General features: G+C 44.5%; 2 protein-coding genes across 51 annotated transcripts in view; one reads left to right on the top strand and one right to left on the bottom strand.

Moving 5' to 3' along the window:
* The window catches only part of ppp4r4 (protein phosphatase 4, regulatory subunit 4), a 45,637-nt gene extending 39,094 nt beyond the window's left edge, over window positions 1–6,543 (top strand). For 3 of the 50 annotated variants that reach the window (XM_044329472.1, XM_044329420.1, XM_044329473.1), the window contains 4 exons: window positions 152–213; window positions 321–684; window positions 3,928–6,217; window positions 6,347–6,543. In XM_044329472.1, the coding sequence (XP_044185407.1) occupies window positions 152–213; window positions 321–684; window positions 3,928–3,973 (472 nt within the window). In that variant the 3' untranslated portion in view covers window positions 3,974–6,217; window positions 6,347–6,543. Of the gene's footprint in view, window positions 1–151; window positions 214–320; window positions 685–3,927; window positions 6,266–6,297 lie in introns of all 50 variants that reach the window. The other 47 variants (XM_044329470.1, XM_044329454.1, XM_044329432.1 and 44 more) reach the window with 47 other exon arrangements.
* Window positions 6,488–17,651, bottom strand: LOC122965404 (protein Z-dependent protease inhibitor-like). Its single transcript, XM_044329480.1, has 6 exons — window positions 17,497–17,651; window positions 14,625–14,940; window positions 11,725–12,015; window positions 9,415–9,688; window positions 7,578–7,725; window positions 6,488–6,673 (listed from the first exon to the last, which is right to left on the bottom strand). Exons 2-6 carry the CDS (start codon window positions 14,908–14,910, stop codon window positions 6,491–6,493), a joined length of 1,182 nt encoding a protein of 393 aa, XP_044185415.1. The 5' UTR covers window positions 14,911–14,940; window positions 17,497–17,651; the 3' UTR covers window positions 6,488–6,490.
* Window positions 17,652–17,930: the final 279 nt, after the last annotated feature.

The following is a 17,930-nucleotide window of genomic DNA, read 5'->3' as shown; positions in this document are numbered from 1 at the left end:
CATTGATCATTTTCATAAATGTACAGCTGCTGGTTCACAGGAACCAGGTGTCCGTCAGGGACTCAGGTCTTGTCTCCTGGTGTTGGGTTCTTGCAGAGTAAAGGTGTAAACCAGGTTGAAGTGTTCCTGATGTTCTGGTTCTGTGTTCCAGGAAAGTTAAAGAGCTGAGTGGTGGTTCTGGACCTGGGAAGTCCTCCATGTTAACCAGCAAAGGTACCACATACATACACCTGGTTCTGGATCCAGGGTCAGGCAGCAGGTTTTAGGTCTGCAGGACCAGCCATCTTTTTCATTTTTACATCACTTCCTGTGTTTTCTAGATGATTCCTTGAGGACAGCCCACTTCACCATGGCAACACTGTCCCAGACCCAGTCCACCTCTTCCATGCCGGTCCTGATCCGCAGCAACACCACCAGCCTCCTGGACAGGACCAGTACACTGGACCACAGGACCATTACCTTGGACCAGAGAGACCACAGGACCAGTACCATGGACCAGAGAGACCACAGGACCATAACCTTGGACCAGAGAGACCACAGAACCAGTACCTTGGACCAAAGAGACCACAGAACCAGTACCCTGGACCAGAGAGAAAACAGGACCAGTACCTTGGACCAACGCAGTAAATCAATAGACCAGCGCAGCAGCGGGGTGAAGGACAGCCAGTCTAGGAAGCTGTCAATGTGAGTTCTTGTTGAAATGTTCTGCTTGTTGAACTCGAGTGGCCTCTCATACCAGGCTCCAGGAGAGACTCCAAACAAGGTTCTCTCAGAGCTTATTGAACCAATCAAAGGGTCCTCATGAATCCACATAGAACTTTCTCTATTTCTGCATGAATATGACCTAAAATGGGATCAGATTTTCACACGAGTCCTAAAACTAGATAAAGAGAACCCAATTAAACAAATTAGACAAAACCCTTTATTATTGAGGAAAATGATGTTACGTATTTGTGTGTGAATAAAGTATGTGAACCTCCTTACAGTAACTGGTGTGACCCCCATTGCAACAATAACTTCCACTAAATGTTTCCAGTAACTGTTTATCAGCCCTGCGCGTCGACTCAGAGGAATTTTAGCTCATTCCTCCTTACAGAACAGTCTAAACTCGGGGATGTTAGTGGGCTTCCTGCATGAACTGCCTGCTTCAGATCCTTCCACAGCATATCTATAGGATTAAGGTCAGGACTTAACATTAACGTTCCTCTGCTTTAACCGTTCTTTGGTAGACTGACTTGTGTGTTGCTTGTTGTCTTGCTGCATGACCCACTCTCTGTTGAGCTTCAGTTCGCAGAGGTATACCTTGATATTTTCCTGTAGAATTTGCTGGTACAGCTCAGAACTCACAGCTCCATCAATGATTGCAAGCTGTCCTGGTCCAGAGGCAGTAAAGCAGCCCAAACCATGATACAACCACCACCATGTTTCACAGATGGGATAAGGTTCTTTTGCTTGCAGCTGTGAAAGTATACTGGCATGAAATATCTAGATTTATAATTTATGCATTTATTATTCATTTTGTATGTTGCTTCATTGCTATATGTCTCTGTTATCCCCGGAAGAAGTTGTGTTACCATGTGCTGTAATGAGATTTATAGCTTTAAGCGAGAGTCTTTGAGTCTTTTTTCAATAATGGTTGTTTGTGTTGAACTCTGACATCTTCCCTGCTGTATGTAGAATTTGCTTTAGGTTGACTGTTTTTAGATAAATAACAGGGAAACAATAGTGTAAGGTTTCTTTGTTCTGTTGAATTCTATAAAGCCAGTTGAACCCCTCCCTCCTGACCTGAGCTGGAAGCTATGGTCTCCAACATACTGTATACAATATATTAATATTCAACTACATTAGTGCTTTGTGTGTTATTTCATCAGGGCTGAGTGTGACAATTTCCACAAAACTGCGTTTGCTCGTCACCAAACGTAACGCTTTAGTTTGGTCTCATCCATCCACAGAACATTTTTCCAACAGCCTTCTGACTTATCCGCATGATCTTGAGCAAACCACAGTCCTGTATATGTAAATAAATATATATATAAACAGTCCCAGGCACACCTGTAGGACAGCACCAGTCAAAGTGTGTCCAAACCTTTGACTGGTGCTGTTTATATATATTTATTTACTTTTGAGAGGTACTGTCACATAAAATTTTCACATTTAAGACGCCTTGCTCTTGGTGTGATCTTTGTTGGTCGACCACTCCTGGGGAGGGCAACAATGTTGTTGAATGTCCTCCATTTGTACACGATCTGCCTGACTGGTGGAGTCCAAACTCTTTAGAAATGGTTTTGGAATCTTTTCCAGCCTGGTGAGCATCAACAACTCTCCTTCTAAGGTCCTCAGAAACCTCTTTTGTTTGAGCGATGACACACTTCCACAAACCTGTGTTGTGAAGCTCAGACTTTGATAGTGAAGACCCAGATTTCTCTTCTCTAAGTAAGGCAGGGCCTCCCAGCCTCACACTTGATTGTCATCCTGTGGCATTCTGCCAGACACACCTCCCTTGTTCAGCCAGCGGGATTCAGGCATCCATGTGAGTAACCTGCCGCCCCCCCTTTAAATATGGTGTCGACAAATAAAAGATGGCGGTGTACCACTGGAGAAGAGGCAGAGTCCATCTATCAGTGTGTCCCTTTTAGCAGCATCCATGCCAGTCCTTGGCTCCATGTACAGTCCGCGTTCAGCAGGAGTAAATGCCCAGAGCTACATCTTCTTTCCCACACAGGCCTCCAAAAACCCTGGACCCCAGCAAAATAGAGGACTTCCCCAGGCACTAATATCCTGTGTGCACAAAGTGGACCAACTGACCTGTACCAGTAACTCCAGCAGCGTTGGAGATGTTTGGGAAGAGGGTTTACTCAGAACATTTGAGAACTGAATTAAATGACAAACTGAATTTCTTTCTTTAATTGTTTGTTATTGAATCCCCAGAGATTGTTATTTTTTTGTTGAACTCTGGACTCTTTATTTTTGGTTCATAACATTTGGTTTAGTTGATTATTTGCCTTTGAAGGACATTTTTCTTCTTCAGTGGTTTTCATTGTGCCGCCAATACACTGATTTATATTGAACATCGCTGTGTTTGCATTGTCACTCTGATTATTGCTTTGATTGTTTGCGTTCTGCGTGGTGGTTCAGATTTATGCTATGTGGGTTCATGGCAGAGTGTATGGAGCACTGACTCATATATCCATGTGGGGGGTTGACCTTAAAAATCCTAAACATTAAAATTGTCTGACTAAACTCTGGCTGGCACACCAAAACCCTATCCATTGATTGAAACACCCGACTCTAGCTTCCCCTTCAAATGAACTGATAATCCTGGAGGTTCACTTACTTTACTCACATAAATATGTAACATTGGATTATTTTCCTTAATAAATAAACAAACCTTTGTAAGGTTTCTGTCTCATTTGTTTAATTCATGTCTCTTTATCTCATTTTAGGTCATATTTATGCAGAAATAGAGCAAATTCTAAATGGTTCACAAACTTTCAAGCAGCACTGTGGGTGACCCTGGTCTCAGGTGATCCTGGTCTCAGGTGACCCTGATCTCAGGTGACCCTGGTCTAAGGTGACCAACCCTGAAACTGAGTCACTGAGGCCACAGAGAAGAGCCTACAAAACCCTCTAGGATCATTTTAGCAGTTTAAGAGCCGACATGGACCTGGTTCAGTCTTTTGTGGTCCCACTATCAGTGTTTAGCCTTCATCCTGGTCCTGGTTTAGCTCCATCCTGACCCTGACCAAACTGCTTTTTATTTTACATTAACTTCATTCTGATTTAGACTAGGTTTAGCACTCAGCCCATCCTAGCTCACCATAAACCCAGGTTTGTCCTAGTTTAGCCCACTTTAACCCAGTTCTAAACCCTGTTCTGGTTTTAGCAGATCTGAAACTTAACGAGTCATTTCCTCTTTTATTTTTGCAGAAACAGGAAGTCAAACTCTTTCAGCGTGCAATCAGGAAGAGAGTGACAGCGATGACATCATCATACCTCCACTAGACCATCAGCCAATCAGCAGCCAGGGACTGGTTTCCATTCAGGACATTACCCACAATGCAACAGGACGTCCATCTCTGCCTTACTGAGCACTGTGTCTTCTGATGATCTTATTCTGTCACCTGATTGGTTCAGTAAACTCCACATACAAACTGTCCTGTGTTCTTATTGGGTAGTGTTGCACCTGCTGACACCTGATTGGCTGGACAGATGCGGACTAGGTCTGTTACCTGTTTTATTAGTTAAAGTTCTTTAAATGTGTCTTTGATTCTATTTTAGACATAAAAAAATATTTATTTACACTCAGTAGTTCATCTTATAACAATGAGGTCACTGTGAGGTCACTGTGAAGTTTGATGACATCATGACAAAGATTCTTTGGAAAAAGTTTTAATGTGTAACGTACAGTGGAGGTCACATGATGCATTCAACAGAACAGTAGGGAAACTTTCAGTCATGAACTTCATAATAGAGGTCTTCACGGGTTCACTTGGTTCTGAGGAACCGAGATCCAACCCGGGACTCAAGTCATACCGGGTCCAAATTCTACTCAGTGTAATCAGCTCGGGTCTCTTTTTACTACCTCGGGTCTGTATGTCGACATGTCTGAAACGAGTGGATCAGCTGTGATCATGTGGTCACAATCACCGCAGGAGGAAGCGTAACGTGAACGTAAATTGACATGAGGAACAAGTTAAAGGAGGTAAAACCAGCTGACGTGTCAGCTGTTTGCTCCTGTTCTGACAAGTTCTGACAAGTTCTGACAAGGGACCTGAAACTTTCTTTAGGAAAATCTGTCGTCTATAAGATATATAATGTTTAACAAATTTTGTTTTTTTGGAATTCGATTCACAGATATTACATTTATTTTTAATTTGTATTGAATAAACTGAAGAGGTCAGAACAGTGTCTTTCTTCTATCTGTTACCCAGCTGGCTACAGAAGGCTCTCAGCTGTTCAAAGTTATTATATGTTATAAATGTGTGTTTGAAGCATGTAAGCAAATTATTTTCGTTTCTATGACTTTACATTTGTTCTTAGAGCATTATTGTAATAACACTGCTGCTCTTTTCACTGCAGTTGCATGTTAATTAATCTAATTAATTGCTAGATAATCAGGCTGCTGCCAGTGTTTGTGTTCTCTCTGTTCATGTCTGTTTGCGTCGGGTTCAGGTAGGTTTTCCACGGCTCAGTTTCGGGTCGGGTCCAGGGTTTTGGACCCGTGCAGACCTCTACTGCACACAGGTTATATATGGATACATGATGATGTCATCAGTCTTTATACAGGACTCAGAGAACCAGAGTTACATTAGTGACCGCTCAGTGTGTTTTTCACCACACAACGTGAGAGGCTGAAGTACTGCTGCTCTACTAGAAATACTACTAATAGAACTACTACTACTACTACTAATACTACTACTACTATCACTAATAATAATAATACTAAGTGATCAACCTCTCGCTGTGCTGTACAGGTCATAAGTAAAGTCTGAACTAAATCAGCTGTAAAGTAAATTTGTGCTAATTGAGTTGAACTTTGACCTTTGAGGGGACAGAGAGTCAGTCGGTCTGTTTTAAGTAAATTTGATAGCAGGTAAATGTGTTAGCCGGTAAATCAGTTAGCCGGTAAATGTGTTAGCAAGTAAATCAGTTAGCCGGTAAATGTGTTAGCAAGTAAATCAGTTAGCAGGTAAATCAGCTAGCAGCTAAATCAGTTAGCAGGTAAATGTGTTAGCCGGTTAATCAGTTAGCCGGTAAATCAGTTAGCCGGTAAATCAGTTAGCAGGTAAATCAGTTCGCAGGTAAATGTGTTAGCAAGTAAATCAGTTAGCAGGTAAATCAGTTCGCAGGTAAATGTGTTAGCAAGTAAATCAGTTAGCCGGTAAATCAGTTAGCCGGTAAATGTGTTAGCAAGTAAATCAGTTAGCAGGTAAATCAGTTAGCAGGTCAATCAGTTAGCCGGTAAATCAGTTAGCAGGTAAATCAGTTCGCAGGTAAATGTGTTAGCAGGTAAATCAGTTAGCAGGTAAATCAGTTAGCCGGTAAATCAGTTAGCAGATAAATCAGCTAGCAGGTAAATGTGTTAGCCGGTTAATCAGTTAGCAGGTAAATCAGCTAGCAGGTAAATCAGCTAGCAGGTAAATGTGTTAGCAAGTAAATCAGTTAGCAGGTAAATCAGCTAGCAGGTAAATGTGTTAGCCGGTTAATCAGTTAGCTGGTAAATCAGCTAGCAGGTAAATGTGTTAGCAGGTAAATGTGTTAGCCAGTACATTAGTTAGCAGGTAAATGAGTTAGCAGGGTTAATGTGTTAGCAGGTAAATCAGTTAGCCGGTTAATCAGCTAGCAGGTAAATGTGTTAGCCGGTAAATCAGTTAGCAGGTTAATGTGTTAGCAGGTAAATGAGTTAGCAGGTTAATGTGTTAGCAGGTAAATCTGACAGGTAACAGTAACTGTGAGGGGCGGGGCTTAGCAGTGACTCAGCTACAGGTGTTTATTTCTTGGTGGGGTCGATTACGCGGCCCATCAGCAGCACACTGCTGCTCGCCGGCTGGTAGACGATGAAGAGGAACGGTCTGTTGATGGTCAGTCGAGGAGGAAGAGAGGAGAACACGCTGACTCCACCTCCTGAGGCGCCGCCGCTCTCATCCACGGAGACGACGGATTTATGGAACACCTGCAGACAGGTGACAGGAAGACAGATCAGACTATTTTATTTATTTTTATTTTTAGATTATTTTTATTTTGAATATGTTAAAATAAAATAAAATATATAGGCAGCGAAACAAAACAATAAACAAAAATAACAGCAAACTTTCAGTAAGCAACACAAATAACCTTAAAAGGCGTAGGACGAACTTCTCTAGTCCTTTCTTTTTTTTTATACTTTATCGATCAAATCAAAGCCAAAAAACATTCAAAACAACACAAGAGAATAAATATAACTTGCATAGAAACAATAACAACAAACAAAAACAACACAAGTCAAAAAGACTTTCTACCATCATATTATTCCACCTTTGTTCATTCATTCTATATCTGTTCAGTATGTCATGTTTCACATGTTTTCATTTCTTCACTACTGTTGTTCCGTAGATTAACTCACTTTATTGTGATACAATGAAGTTTTGCATTCGTCCTCACTAACTGTTATTCCTCTGAAGTCATATTTACTTTCCCTCATTTGAAACAACCTTTGGATGCTGATTGTTTACTCTGTATTAGTGTGTTGTTGTCTTGTATGTGTTCCCCCACACGTCCACACCGTAGGTGATGGTTAGGGTTAGGGTGGTTCCCCTGGGTTGAGTGGTTTGGCCTGGGGGGGCGTCGGTGTTTTGACACACTGTACAGACTACAGTGTGTCAGTTAATGAAACAGGATTTTTGAATAAATACGAGTCAAACTGAACCCAGAACTCTATAGTTTGTACAAAAATGTGTATCTGCTGCACAAAAATTAAAAAGTTGTGAAATATTTCCATGTTAATGTATTAAACAGGGTTAAACATTTGAAATGTCGGCGTCTCTGAAGGTTTTACAGTCAGAGAAACGTTTCATTCACCTGAAAGCTTCTTCGCTCACCTGTGTCAGTGTGGGACCTTTAGCTCCGCCCATGCCGCTCATGTCAGCGGTGTCCTGAAACACCTGCGTGATGTCGAGTGTCTGCAGAACGTCGCTCAGCGAGTACGAGCGCTCCAACAGGAAGCGCGGCAGCTGCACCTCCAGCTTCCTGTCAAAACAGAAGCAGGAAAACATTTAGCTGTGACGTCGCACACGCTCAGACGGGATGTTTGTAATGTTAATAAAGTTTTGTTGATTGAGCAGTGAGGTCATACACTGCAGTTATCTTGTTGTCATCGCTGTGAAACAGCTCAGCCAATCACAGTGAAGTGTGACGCCAGGTCAACATGAACACAGATGGAGCAGGTCTGTTGCTATAGTAACCACAGAAATAAACCAAATAACTTAATAAAAAGTTTTCATGACTTTTACTCCAGTGTTGAGGCGCTGTCGTAGGTTTAACCCGTTCACTGCTGAGACTCACTCAGGTTCCCTTTGTTTTAATAGTGAGGCGTTAACCTCACTATTTTATTCCACCTGCCGAAACATCCTGGATAATGTTGCTTCTATCCTCGGATCTTATTCTCCCTCTACTCGCTCCCACTAGAGTCCACTAGAGTCCACTAGAGTCTGGCATCTCGTTCCACCGCTATGCAGACGACACGCTGGTTTATTTTCCTCTGAAACTGAAAGTTTAAAGTTTTAATCAAAACAAAACTGAAGTCCTGATGTTTGGACCCGGTGGTGCCTGTGATCATATAAACCCGCTGTAAGAAGTCTGGGTGTGATCATGGACAGTGAATTTAAATTAGCTTCTTCCAGCTGAGGCTGTTAGTCGGGCTTCTCTCTCGCTTACAGCTGCAGCTCGTCTTTTAACAGGAACATGCAAATGAGAGCACATTTCCCCCGTACTGGCTTCCCTCCACTGGTTCCCAGTACGTTTTAGGATTGATTTTAAGATTTTATTGTTTGCCTATAAATCATTGAACGGACTAGCTTTAACCTGCCTCTCTGATCTCTTACATCCACACATCCCATCAAAGGCACTCAGGTCTGCTGACCAGTCGCTATTAAAGCCCCCAAACTCTGGAACGAGACCGCCTCCCACACTGCCTGGTTTTAAATCCTGACTTAAAACTCATTTTTATTCTTTGGCTTTTAACTCATATTAAACCGGTCTTTGCGTCTTTATTGTGTTGTTCATGGCATTTGTTATCATCATTGTTCTGCACTTTGGTCGACTGTTGTTGTTTTTATAAATAAATTTGATTTGATTTGATATCGGAGCGACACTTTTTCAGCAATAACTCTCATGTCTCTCAGCTCGTCCACGGTCACATAGTCATTAATGTTACTGTTTGCACTGCAGTGTGTTTCAAGAATAAAACATGAGACGCTAAGAAAGCTGGAAAAGAGGCTGATGAGCTGCTAACCCGACGTCTCCTTCATAAACAACAGAATATGGAGTTATAGTGACCAGTGAGATGTGAGTAGAGGTGTGTGTGGCAGCAGCCTGGTGACATCAGGTGGTTTAATGAAGGTAAACAGTGATAGATGTGCTCTGATGCAGATTTATCAACGTATCAGTCCTGCAGAGATTTAAAGACCTGAGGGAGACGCTTCTCATACAGATACTGTAAGAATCACACATTCCTTTACAGATCAATGCAGACTGATTCTCAGACTTTCCTGCTTTAAACACATTAAACGTTATTTAACTGAAATAACTCATTTATATTCAGCATTGATCTGTTATTGCAGCGAGTATTTAGCAGCAGAATGACGTCAGAAACAGACAAACAGACAAACCTCCAAAACACCACACAGAATAAACACAGAAGAAGAAGAAGAGTCTCACGTCTTCTTCAGCTGTCTGATCCAGGTCCGGATCTTCTCGCCGGTCACCTCCTCTTCAACGGCAGTGACGTCCACGTCTTCATCAGGCAGCACGACCAACATGGCCGCTCCGTCCGCCATCGGCAGCTTCAACACGCCGACCTTCAGCGAGCGGTCGTATGCCAGGAAGTACTTATCTGCCCGGAACATCATGGGCACCATGACGACGTGATACCTGTCCACGAAGAAACGCTCATCCTGAGTGACGCTCGAGTTAAAGGACGGACTGAACCGCGCTGCAACACAGAGACAGGTGACAGTTGAGATAACCCCGCCCCCTGACAGGTGTTAAATAACTCCGCCCTCTGACAGGTGATAGATAACTCCGCCCTCTGACAGGTGTTAAATAACCCCGCCCTCTGACAGGTGATAGATAACCCCGCCCTCTGACAGGTGATAGATAACCCCGCCCTCTTACAGGTGATAGATAACTCCGCCCTCTGACAGGTGTTAAATAACCCCGCCCTCTGACAGGTGATAGATAACCCCGCCCTCTGACAGGTGTTAAATAACTCCGCCCTCTTACAGGTGTTAGATAACCCCGCCCTCTGACAGGTGTTAAATAACTCCGCCCTCTGACAGGTGTTAGATAACCCCGCCCTCTGACAGGTGATAGATAACTCCGCCCTCTGACAGGTGTTATATAACTCCGCCCTCTGACAGGTGTTAGATAACCCCGCCCTCTGACAGGTGTTAAATAACTCCGCCCCCTGACAGGTGTTAAATAACTCCGCCCCCTGACAGGTGTTAAATAACTCCGCCCTCTGACAGGTGTTAAATAACTCCGCCCTCTGACAGGTGTTAAATAACTCCGCCCCCTGACAGGTGTTAAATAACTCCGCCCTCTGACAGGTGTTAGATAACCCCGCCCTCTGACAGGTGATAGATAACTCCGCCCTCTGACAGGTGATAGATAACTCCGCCCTCTGACAGGTGTTAGATAACTCCGCCCTCTGACAGGTGATAGATAACTCCGCCCTCTGACAGGTGTTAAATAACCCCGCCCTCTGACAGGTGTTAAATAACCCCACCCTCTGACAGGTGTTATATAACTCCGCCCTCTGACAGGTGTTAAATAACCCCACCCTCTGACAGGTGTTATATAACCCCGCCCTCTGACAGGTGTTATATAACTCCGCCCTCTGACAGGTGTTAAATAACCCCACCCTCTGACAGGTGTTATATAACTCCGCCCTCTGACAGGTGATAGATAACTCCGCCCTCTGACAGGTGTTAAATAACCCCGCCCTCTGACAGGTGTTAAATAACCCCACCCTCTGACAGGTGTTATATAACTCCGCCCTCTGACAGGTGTTAAATAACCCCACCCTCTGACAGGTGTTAGATAACCCCGCCCTCTGACAGGTGATAGATAACTCCGCCCTCTGACAGGTGATAGATAACTCCGCCCTCTGACAGGTGTTAGATAACTCCGCCCTCTGACAGGTGATAGATAACTCCGCCCTCTGACAGGTGTTAAATAACCCCACCCTCTGACAGGTGTTAAATAACCCCACCCTCTGACAGGTGTTATATAACTCCGCCCTCTGACAGGTGTTATATAACCCCGCCCTCTGACAGGTGTTAAATAACCCCGCCCTCTGACAGGTGTTAAATAACCCCACCCTCTGACAGGTGTTATATAACTCCGCTCTCTGACAGGTGTTAAATAACCCCACCCTCTGACAGGTGTTATATAACTCCGCTCTCTGACAGGTGTTAAATAACCCCACCCTCTGACAGGTGTTATATAACCCCGCCCTCTGACAGGTGTTAAATAACCCCACCCTCTGACAGGTGTTAAATAACCCCACCCTCTGACAGGTGTTATATAACCCCGCCCTCTGACAGGTGTTAAATAACCCCGCCCTCTGACAGGTGTTAAATAACTCCACCCTCTGACAGGTGTTATATAACCCCGCCCTCTGACAGGTGATAGATAACTCCGCCCTCTGACAGGTGTTAAATAACCCCGCCCTCTGACAGGTGTTAGATAACTCCGCCCTCTGACAGGTGTTATATAACTCCGCCCTCTGACAGGTGTTAAATAACCCCGCCCTCTGACAGGTGTTAGATAACTCCGCCCTCTGACAGGTGTTAAATAACCCGCCCTCTGACAGGTGTTATATAACTCCGCCCTCTGACAGGTGTTATATAACTCCGCCCTCTGACAGGTGTTATATAACTCCGCCCTCTGACAGGTGTTAAATAACCCGCCCTCTAACCCTAACCACCTCTGACAGGTGACAGGTTTTGGACAGGTGATACATACTCTGGTAGGAGGTGGCGGTGGTGAGCAGCAGCTGTGTCTGGGGGTCCAGGTTTGTCACCAGGCCCTGGACCCGGTCTGCAGTCTGCTCCTGGGCCCATCGGTCGATGGTGTCGGCGGCGTCCTGCGGCGCTATGTAGCTCAGGCTCTGAACTATCCCACCGAACTTCTGAACCAGGTCCAGGTAGGCTGGCGAGACCTGGAAGCTCTGATCGGGGAAAATAGCCACACCCTGCTGCAGGTTCACAGCTCCGTCCCCCTCCAAGACCACAGCCCGGAGACTCTGAAACAGATCTGACAACAGACGGACACTTGACCTCTGACCCCTGACAGATGCCTCATTGGCCGCTGCTGTATGTCACCAGTGTGCGTCGCATTTTGCTGGCTTAAGGTTGTGAATCAGAACAATATGAGGTTAAGCCTCCTAATCATGAGTTGAGGATCAAGTCTAGGAGAGCCTGAACCAGGAGCTCTCTTCCAATGGAAACTCTTCGACTCTGGACCGGCCGACTCACTCATCACTACCAGATCCAGACTCCAGCTCCTCACCCCAGCACATCAGACTCCATTCTCCACAAGAAGCCGCCCCAGAGAGCAAACAAGTATTCCTACAAAACCTTCATCAACGTGCTTAAACCCTGATGCTTGAATTTGTAACTTCAGTTGGTGATTCAGAACTAAGCTGTTGTACCGTTGATTTGACTCGCTGCTTCTCAGGTAACAGTCATCTCATCTGTTTATCAGGTCTCTCATACCAACTACACAATAGATAACTCTGCATCATTCACTAGCCACAGCCTTGTGCACCAGTTGTAGCCGTAGTATTAGTAATAAATTAGTAATAAATGTGCATGTAATTAAAGTGAACTTGTTTGTGTTTTCTTGTGCATCTCAGTCACTCAACCTTAAAAGACTTTATACTCTCGCAAAATCATAATTAAGATTAATAACAATCATGATTCTAATTGATCTCTCTTGTGTGTCCAACAAGGAGGACTATTTCCTTATTATTATACCTACTCTACACTCTAGTGTAGAGTAGGTACAGACTCTGACACTAGACATATAATTTCATGTTGGAGTTGTTGCACAATAATAATTCATAATTCCCCCATTAAATCATAAAGATATTTGAGTGCACAAATTCCTACACTATCCATAACTAGCAATAACTAGTTGTTATGCAGATGATACCCAATTATATTTATCAATGAAGCCTGATGAAACCAATCAGTTAAACAAACTCCAAACATGCCTTAACGACATAAAGACCTGGATGACCTGCAATTTTCTGCTACTAAACTCAGATAAAACTGAAGTTATTGTGTTTGGCCCTAAACACCTTAGAAACACATTATCTAATGATAAAGCTACTCTGGATGGCATTACCCTGGCCTCCAGCACCACCGTAAGGAATCTGGGAGTTATCTTTGATCAGGATATGTCCTTTAACTCCCACATAAATCAAATCTCAAGGACTGCCTTTTTTCACTTACGTAATATCACAAAAATCACATCCTGTCCCTAAAAGATGCAGAAAAACTAGTTCACGCATTTGTTACTTCTAGGCTGGATTATTGCAATTCCTTATTATCAGGCTGCTCTAACAAGTCTCTAAAGACTCTCCAGCTGGTCCAGAACGCAGCTGCACGTGTTCTGACTAAAACTAGAAAAAGAGACCACATTTCTCCCATTTTAGCTTCGTTGCATTGGCTTCCTGTAAAATCTAGAATAGAATTTAAAATCCTTCTCCTAACTTACAAAGCCCTTAATGGTCAGGCACCATCATATCTTGAAGAGCTCATAGTACCGTATTATCCCACTAGAACACTGCGCTCCCAGTATGCAGGCTTACTGGTGGTCCCTACAGTCTTTAAAAGTAGAATGGGAGGCAGAGCCTTCAGCTATCAGGCTCCTCTCCTGTGGAACCATCTACCGGATTCAGTCCGGGGTGCAGACACCCTCTCTATGTTTAAGAGTAGGCTTAAAACTTTCCTTTTTGATAAAGCTTATAGTTAGGGCCGACCAGGCTCGCCTTGGATCAGCCCTTAGTTATGCTGCTATAGGCCTAGACTGCTGGGGGACTTCCCATGATGCACTGAGCTCCTCTCTCCTCTTCCTCCTCTCCATCTGTATGCATTCATGTAACATCAATGCATGTCACTAACTTTGCTTCTTCCCCGGAGTTTTTTGTGCTTTCTCATCTCACAGGAAAACCTGAGTCCCGGGCCGAGCCTTCACGGTCCTTCACAGTCCTGATGACATCCTTCCCTGGCTGTTGCTGCTTGTGCTTGTTGTTGTTGTTGTGATTGTTTTTCTTCTGTCCCCCCTCCCCCTTTCCCTCTCTCTTTCTCTCTCTCAACCCAACCGGTCAAAGCAGATGGCCGCCCACCAAGAGCCGGGGTCTGCTTGAGGTTTCTACCCGTTAAAGGGGAGTTTTTCCTTACCGCTGTCACCAAGTGCTGCTCATGGGGGAACTGTTGGGTCTCTGTAAATTAAAGAGTTCGGTCTTGACCTGCTCTATGTGAAAAGTGCCTTGAGATGACTTCTGTTGTGATATGGCGCTATATAAATAAAGATTGATTGATTGATTGATTGATTGAACTAGCAATAACTAGCCATAACTAGCCGCAGCCTTGTGCACCAGTTGTGTTTGTGATCTGTTGTAATTGTAACTGTAGAATTAGTAATAAATGTGTTTTCAGTCACATGACCTTCAAAGAGCCTCACAAAATCATAATTAGGATCAATATTAATCTTAAATCTAATTGACCAACAACTATTTCCTGTTATTATACACACTCTAATATGAGTGATGTCACCGCGGACAAATAATTTCATATTTGAGTCGAGCCTCAAATTCCTCCACCTGACACAGACGTGACCCCAGAACTCTGACCCACCTGGGATGGTCTCAGGGTCCAGTCCGGTCAGGCTGAGTCCCTGCAGCAGCTGTTCAGCGGTCGGCCCGGCGGCGGCCCCGCTGAGCGCCGTCATCGCGGCGGACAGCGTGAGTGGCGACAGGAGGATGTTGTCATCGGTGCGGCTGGCGACGGCGCGGTACAACCGGGTGGCGAAGTCTGCGTTCCTGTTGCTCAGGTCCTGAACGGGGCCGGTGACGGTCTGACAGGAAGCCGGACTCAGGAGGAGCAGCACGCCGACCATGGAGAGGCTGACGCAGGGAGTCATGGTCCTAGTGCCCTCTACTGGACTGCTGAGCTATAAAGACAGACAGAAACAAATGAAGTTCAGTTCTTCTGGATGAAAGCTGCCTGATGTAAGGTGTCTTTAAGTTCCCTGAAAAGTGCTCCATAAATAAAATATATTATTATTATTGTTATTATTCTTATTCTTGTTATTACTGAGGACAGTTGTCATTGGTGGAAGCTGCTGGTGGGCCCGACCAATCAGAAGGCTTCTTGCTTCTTTTTGCTGAATCATCCAGTGAACAGCGATCAATGAAAACTGTTTCAATTATCTGACTGCGACCAGTAAAAATAAAACAATTCTTGTTTCTTGCTTCTTGTTTACCATATGATGATGATGATGATGATGATGATGATGATAGGTCAGATTGTTTGAGTGGCAGTACATTTATCAGACGGCAGATTGTGACCCTGCTGTCTGCTGGTTTGCTGCTTTTAATGTAAGTTCAGATAAAAATCGTGCAGAAACAAAGCAGTTTGCTTCAGTTTGTCACAAGAAGACGTTGTGAAGAGCAGGAGGAAGAGTATTCAGCCTCATTCTCAACCCAGACGTCTCCTCCTGCACCAGTTTCTCCTCAACAAGTGCGAGTAGTAACGACACGTGCACGGCTGCTGACCCAGCAGCAACAAGCTGCAACGTTACTGTTCAAAGACTCTTTTCACCATCAGTCGGATACAAACTGGCATCAGAGCAGCAGTGACGACACACAGACTGAACTCTTTGTCCCTGAAATCATCTCAGTGTTCAACACCAATAATCTCCGTCGTCTCTGCTGTCATCATCACAACAAGCTAATTTATATTCTCAGACTGTAGCGTGTTTATTATTATTGTTTATTGTTGGGTTACAGTTCTTCTGCTTCTGCCATCTGTAAGTGTGTGTGTGTGTGTGTGTGTGTGTGAGTGTGTGTGTGTGTGTGTGTGTGTGTGTGTGAGTGTGTGTGTGTGTGTGTGTGAGTGTGTGTGTGTGAGTGTGTGTGTGTGTGGCTGTGAGTGTGTGTGAGTGTGTGTGTGTGTGTGAGTGTGTGTGAGTGTGTGTGTGTGTGTGTGTGTGTGACAGGCTGTGAGTGTGAGTGTGTGTGTGTGTGTGTGTGTGTGTGTGTGAGTGTGTGTGTGTGTGTGTGTGTGTGACAGGCTGTGAGTGTGAGTGTGTGTGTGTGAGTGTGTGTGTGTGTGTGTGTGTGACGGGCTGTGAGTGTGAGTGTGTGTGTGTGAGTGTGTGTGTGTGTGTGTGAGTGTGTGTGTGTGTGTGTGTGTGTGACAGGCTGTGAGTGTGAGTGTGTGTGTGTGAGTGTGTGTGTGTGTGTGTGTGTGTGTGTGTGTGTGTGTGTGTGTGACAGGCTGTGAGTGTGAGTGTGTGTGTGTGTGTGTGTGTGTGTGTGTGTGAGTGTGTGTGTGTGTGTGTGTGTGTGACAGGCTGTGAGTGTGAGTGTGTGTGTGTGAGTGTGTGTGTGTGTGTGTGTGTGACGGGCTGTGAGTGTGAGTGTGTGTGTGTGAGTGTGTGTGTGTGTGTGTGTGTGACGGGCTGTGAGTGTGAGTGTGTGTGTGTGAGTGTGTGTGTGTGTGACGGGCTGTGAGTGTGAGTGTGTGTGTGTGAGTGTGTGTGTGTGTGTGTGTGTGTGTGTGTGTGTGTGTGTGTGTGACAGGCTGTGAGTGTGAGTGTGTGTGTGTGTGTGTGTGTGTGTGTGTGTGAGTGTGTGTGTGTGTGTGTGTGTGTGACAGGCTGTGAGTGTGAGTGTGTGTGTGTGAGTGTGTGTGTGTGTGTGTGTGTGACGGGCTGTGAGTGTGAGTGTGTGTGTGTGAGTGTGTGTGTGTGTGTGTGTGTGACGGGCTGTGAGTGTGAGTGTGTGTGTGTGTGTGTGTGTGTGTGTGACGGGCTGTGAGTGTGAGTGTGTGTGTGTGAGTGTGTGTGTGTGTGACGGGCTGTGAGTGTGAGTGTGTGTGTGTGTGTGTGTGTGTGTGAGTGTGTGTGTGTGTGTGTGTGTGTGACAGGCTGTGAGTGTGTGTGTGTGTGTGTGTGTGTGTGTGTGTGTGTGTGTGTGTGTGTGAGTGTGTGTGTGTGTGTGTGTGTGTGTGTGACGGGCTGTGTGATGCTGTTAATGTTGGTCGTGGTGTGTGTAACGGTACCGGTAACCGGTGACGGTGTATAAGTCCTTCTGATTAAACTGTTGTAGTTAACGTGTGTCAGAACCTGGACCGGCTCAGCCCACCTGGTCTCCTCTGCCCCCCCACGCTGGACCATTCATCTGACCTGCAGCCAATCAGAGCCAAGCTCCAGCTGTTCATCAGAACCTGTCAAACTGATCAATAACATCATGGATATCCTGCCTGCAGGGCCACGCCCCAAGCATCGGATGACGTCACCGTTGTTTGTTTACATTTCAGTCTTCTTTATTTTAAAGCTTTGACTTTGAAAAGATCATTTTTTTCCTGTTTTGATGCTGAAATTCTGATCAGTCCGGATCGATATTATCTACTGATCAGCTGTCTGAGTAGAAGCTTTGTATCGATGACGTATTGATCTTACATAATAATCAGCTGCTGTAAACAAACAAACAAACAAACAAACCTTCTGAAGCTTCTTCTTCGATGTTTCCAGTCTGAAAACTAAACGACGTCTCTGCTCTGAAGCTGCACGAGCTGCGCATCACCGTCAAGCTCGCACCATGCACCGGAAACAAGACGTCTTCCGGTCAGCTCTTTTCGAAATAAAAGTCCACTCAACAAACGGTGTATAGAAGTAAATAGAAGTGATGTAATTCAAATGAATGATAATCAATAACATGTATGACTATTAATAAGTATAACTGTTAACATGTATGACTGTTAACATGTATGACTATTAATAAGTATGACTGTTAACATGTATGACTATTAACATGTATGACTGTTAACATGTATGACTATTAACATGTATGACTGTTAACATGTATGACTATTAACATGTATGACTATTAATAAGTATGACTGTTAACATGTATGACTGTTAACATGTATGACTAT

Source organism: Thunnus albacares, chromosome 16 (genome assembly GCF_914725855.1).
Source record: "Thunnus albacares chromosome 16, fThuAlb1.1, whole genome shotgun sequence".
Classification (NCBI taxonomy): domain Eukaryota; kingdom Metazoa; phylum Chordata; class Actinopteri; order Scombriformes; family Scombridae; genus Thunnus; species Thunnus albacares.
This window is presented reverse-complemented; position numbering and strand designations above follow the sequence as displayed.

Bases quoted from the DNA above. Each gene is read 5' to 3' on its own strand.
- LOC122965404 (XM_044329480.1), bottom strand. From the start codon at position 14,910: ATGACTCCCTGCGTCAGCCTCTCCATGGTCGGCGTGCTGCTCCTCCTG. The intron at 9,689-11,724 runs GTATGTATCACC...TCTGTGTTGCAG, and splicing joins CACCGCCACCTCCTACCAGA to CGCGGTTCAGTCCGTCCTTT. The intron at 6,674-7,577 runs GTGAGCGAAGAA...ACCTGTCTGCAG, and splicing joins AAGGTCCCACACTGACACAG to GTGTTCCATAAATCCGTCGT.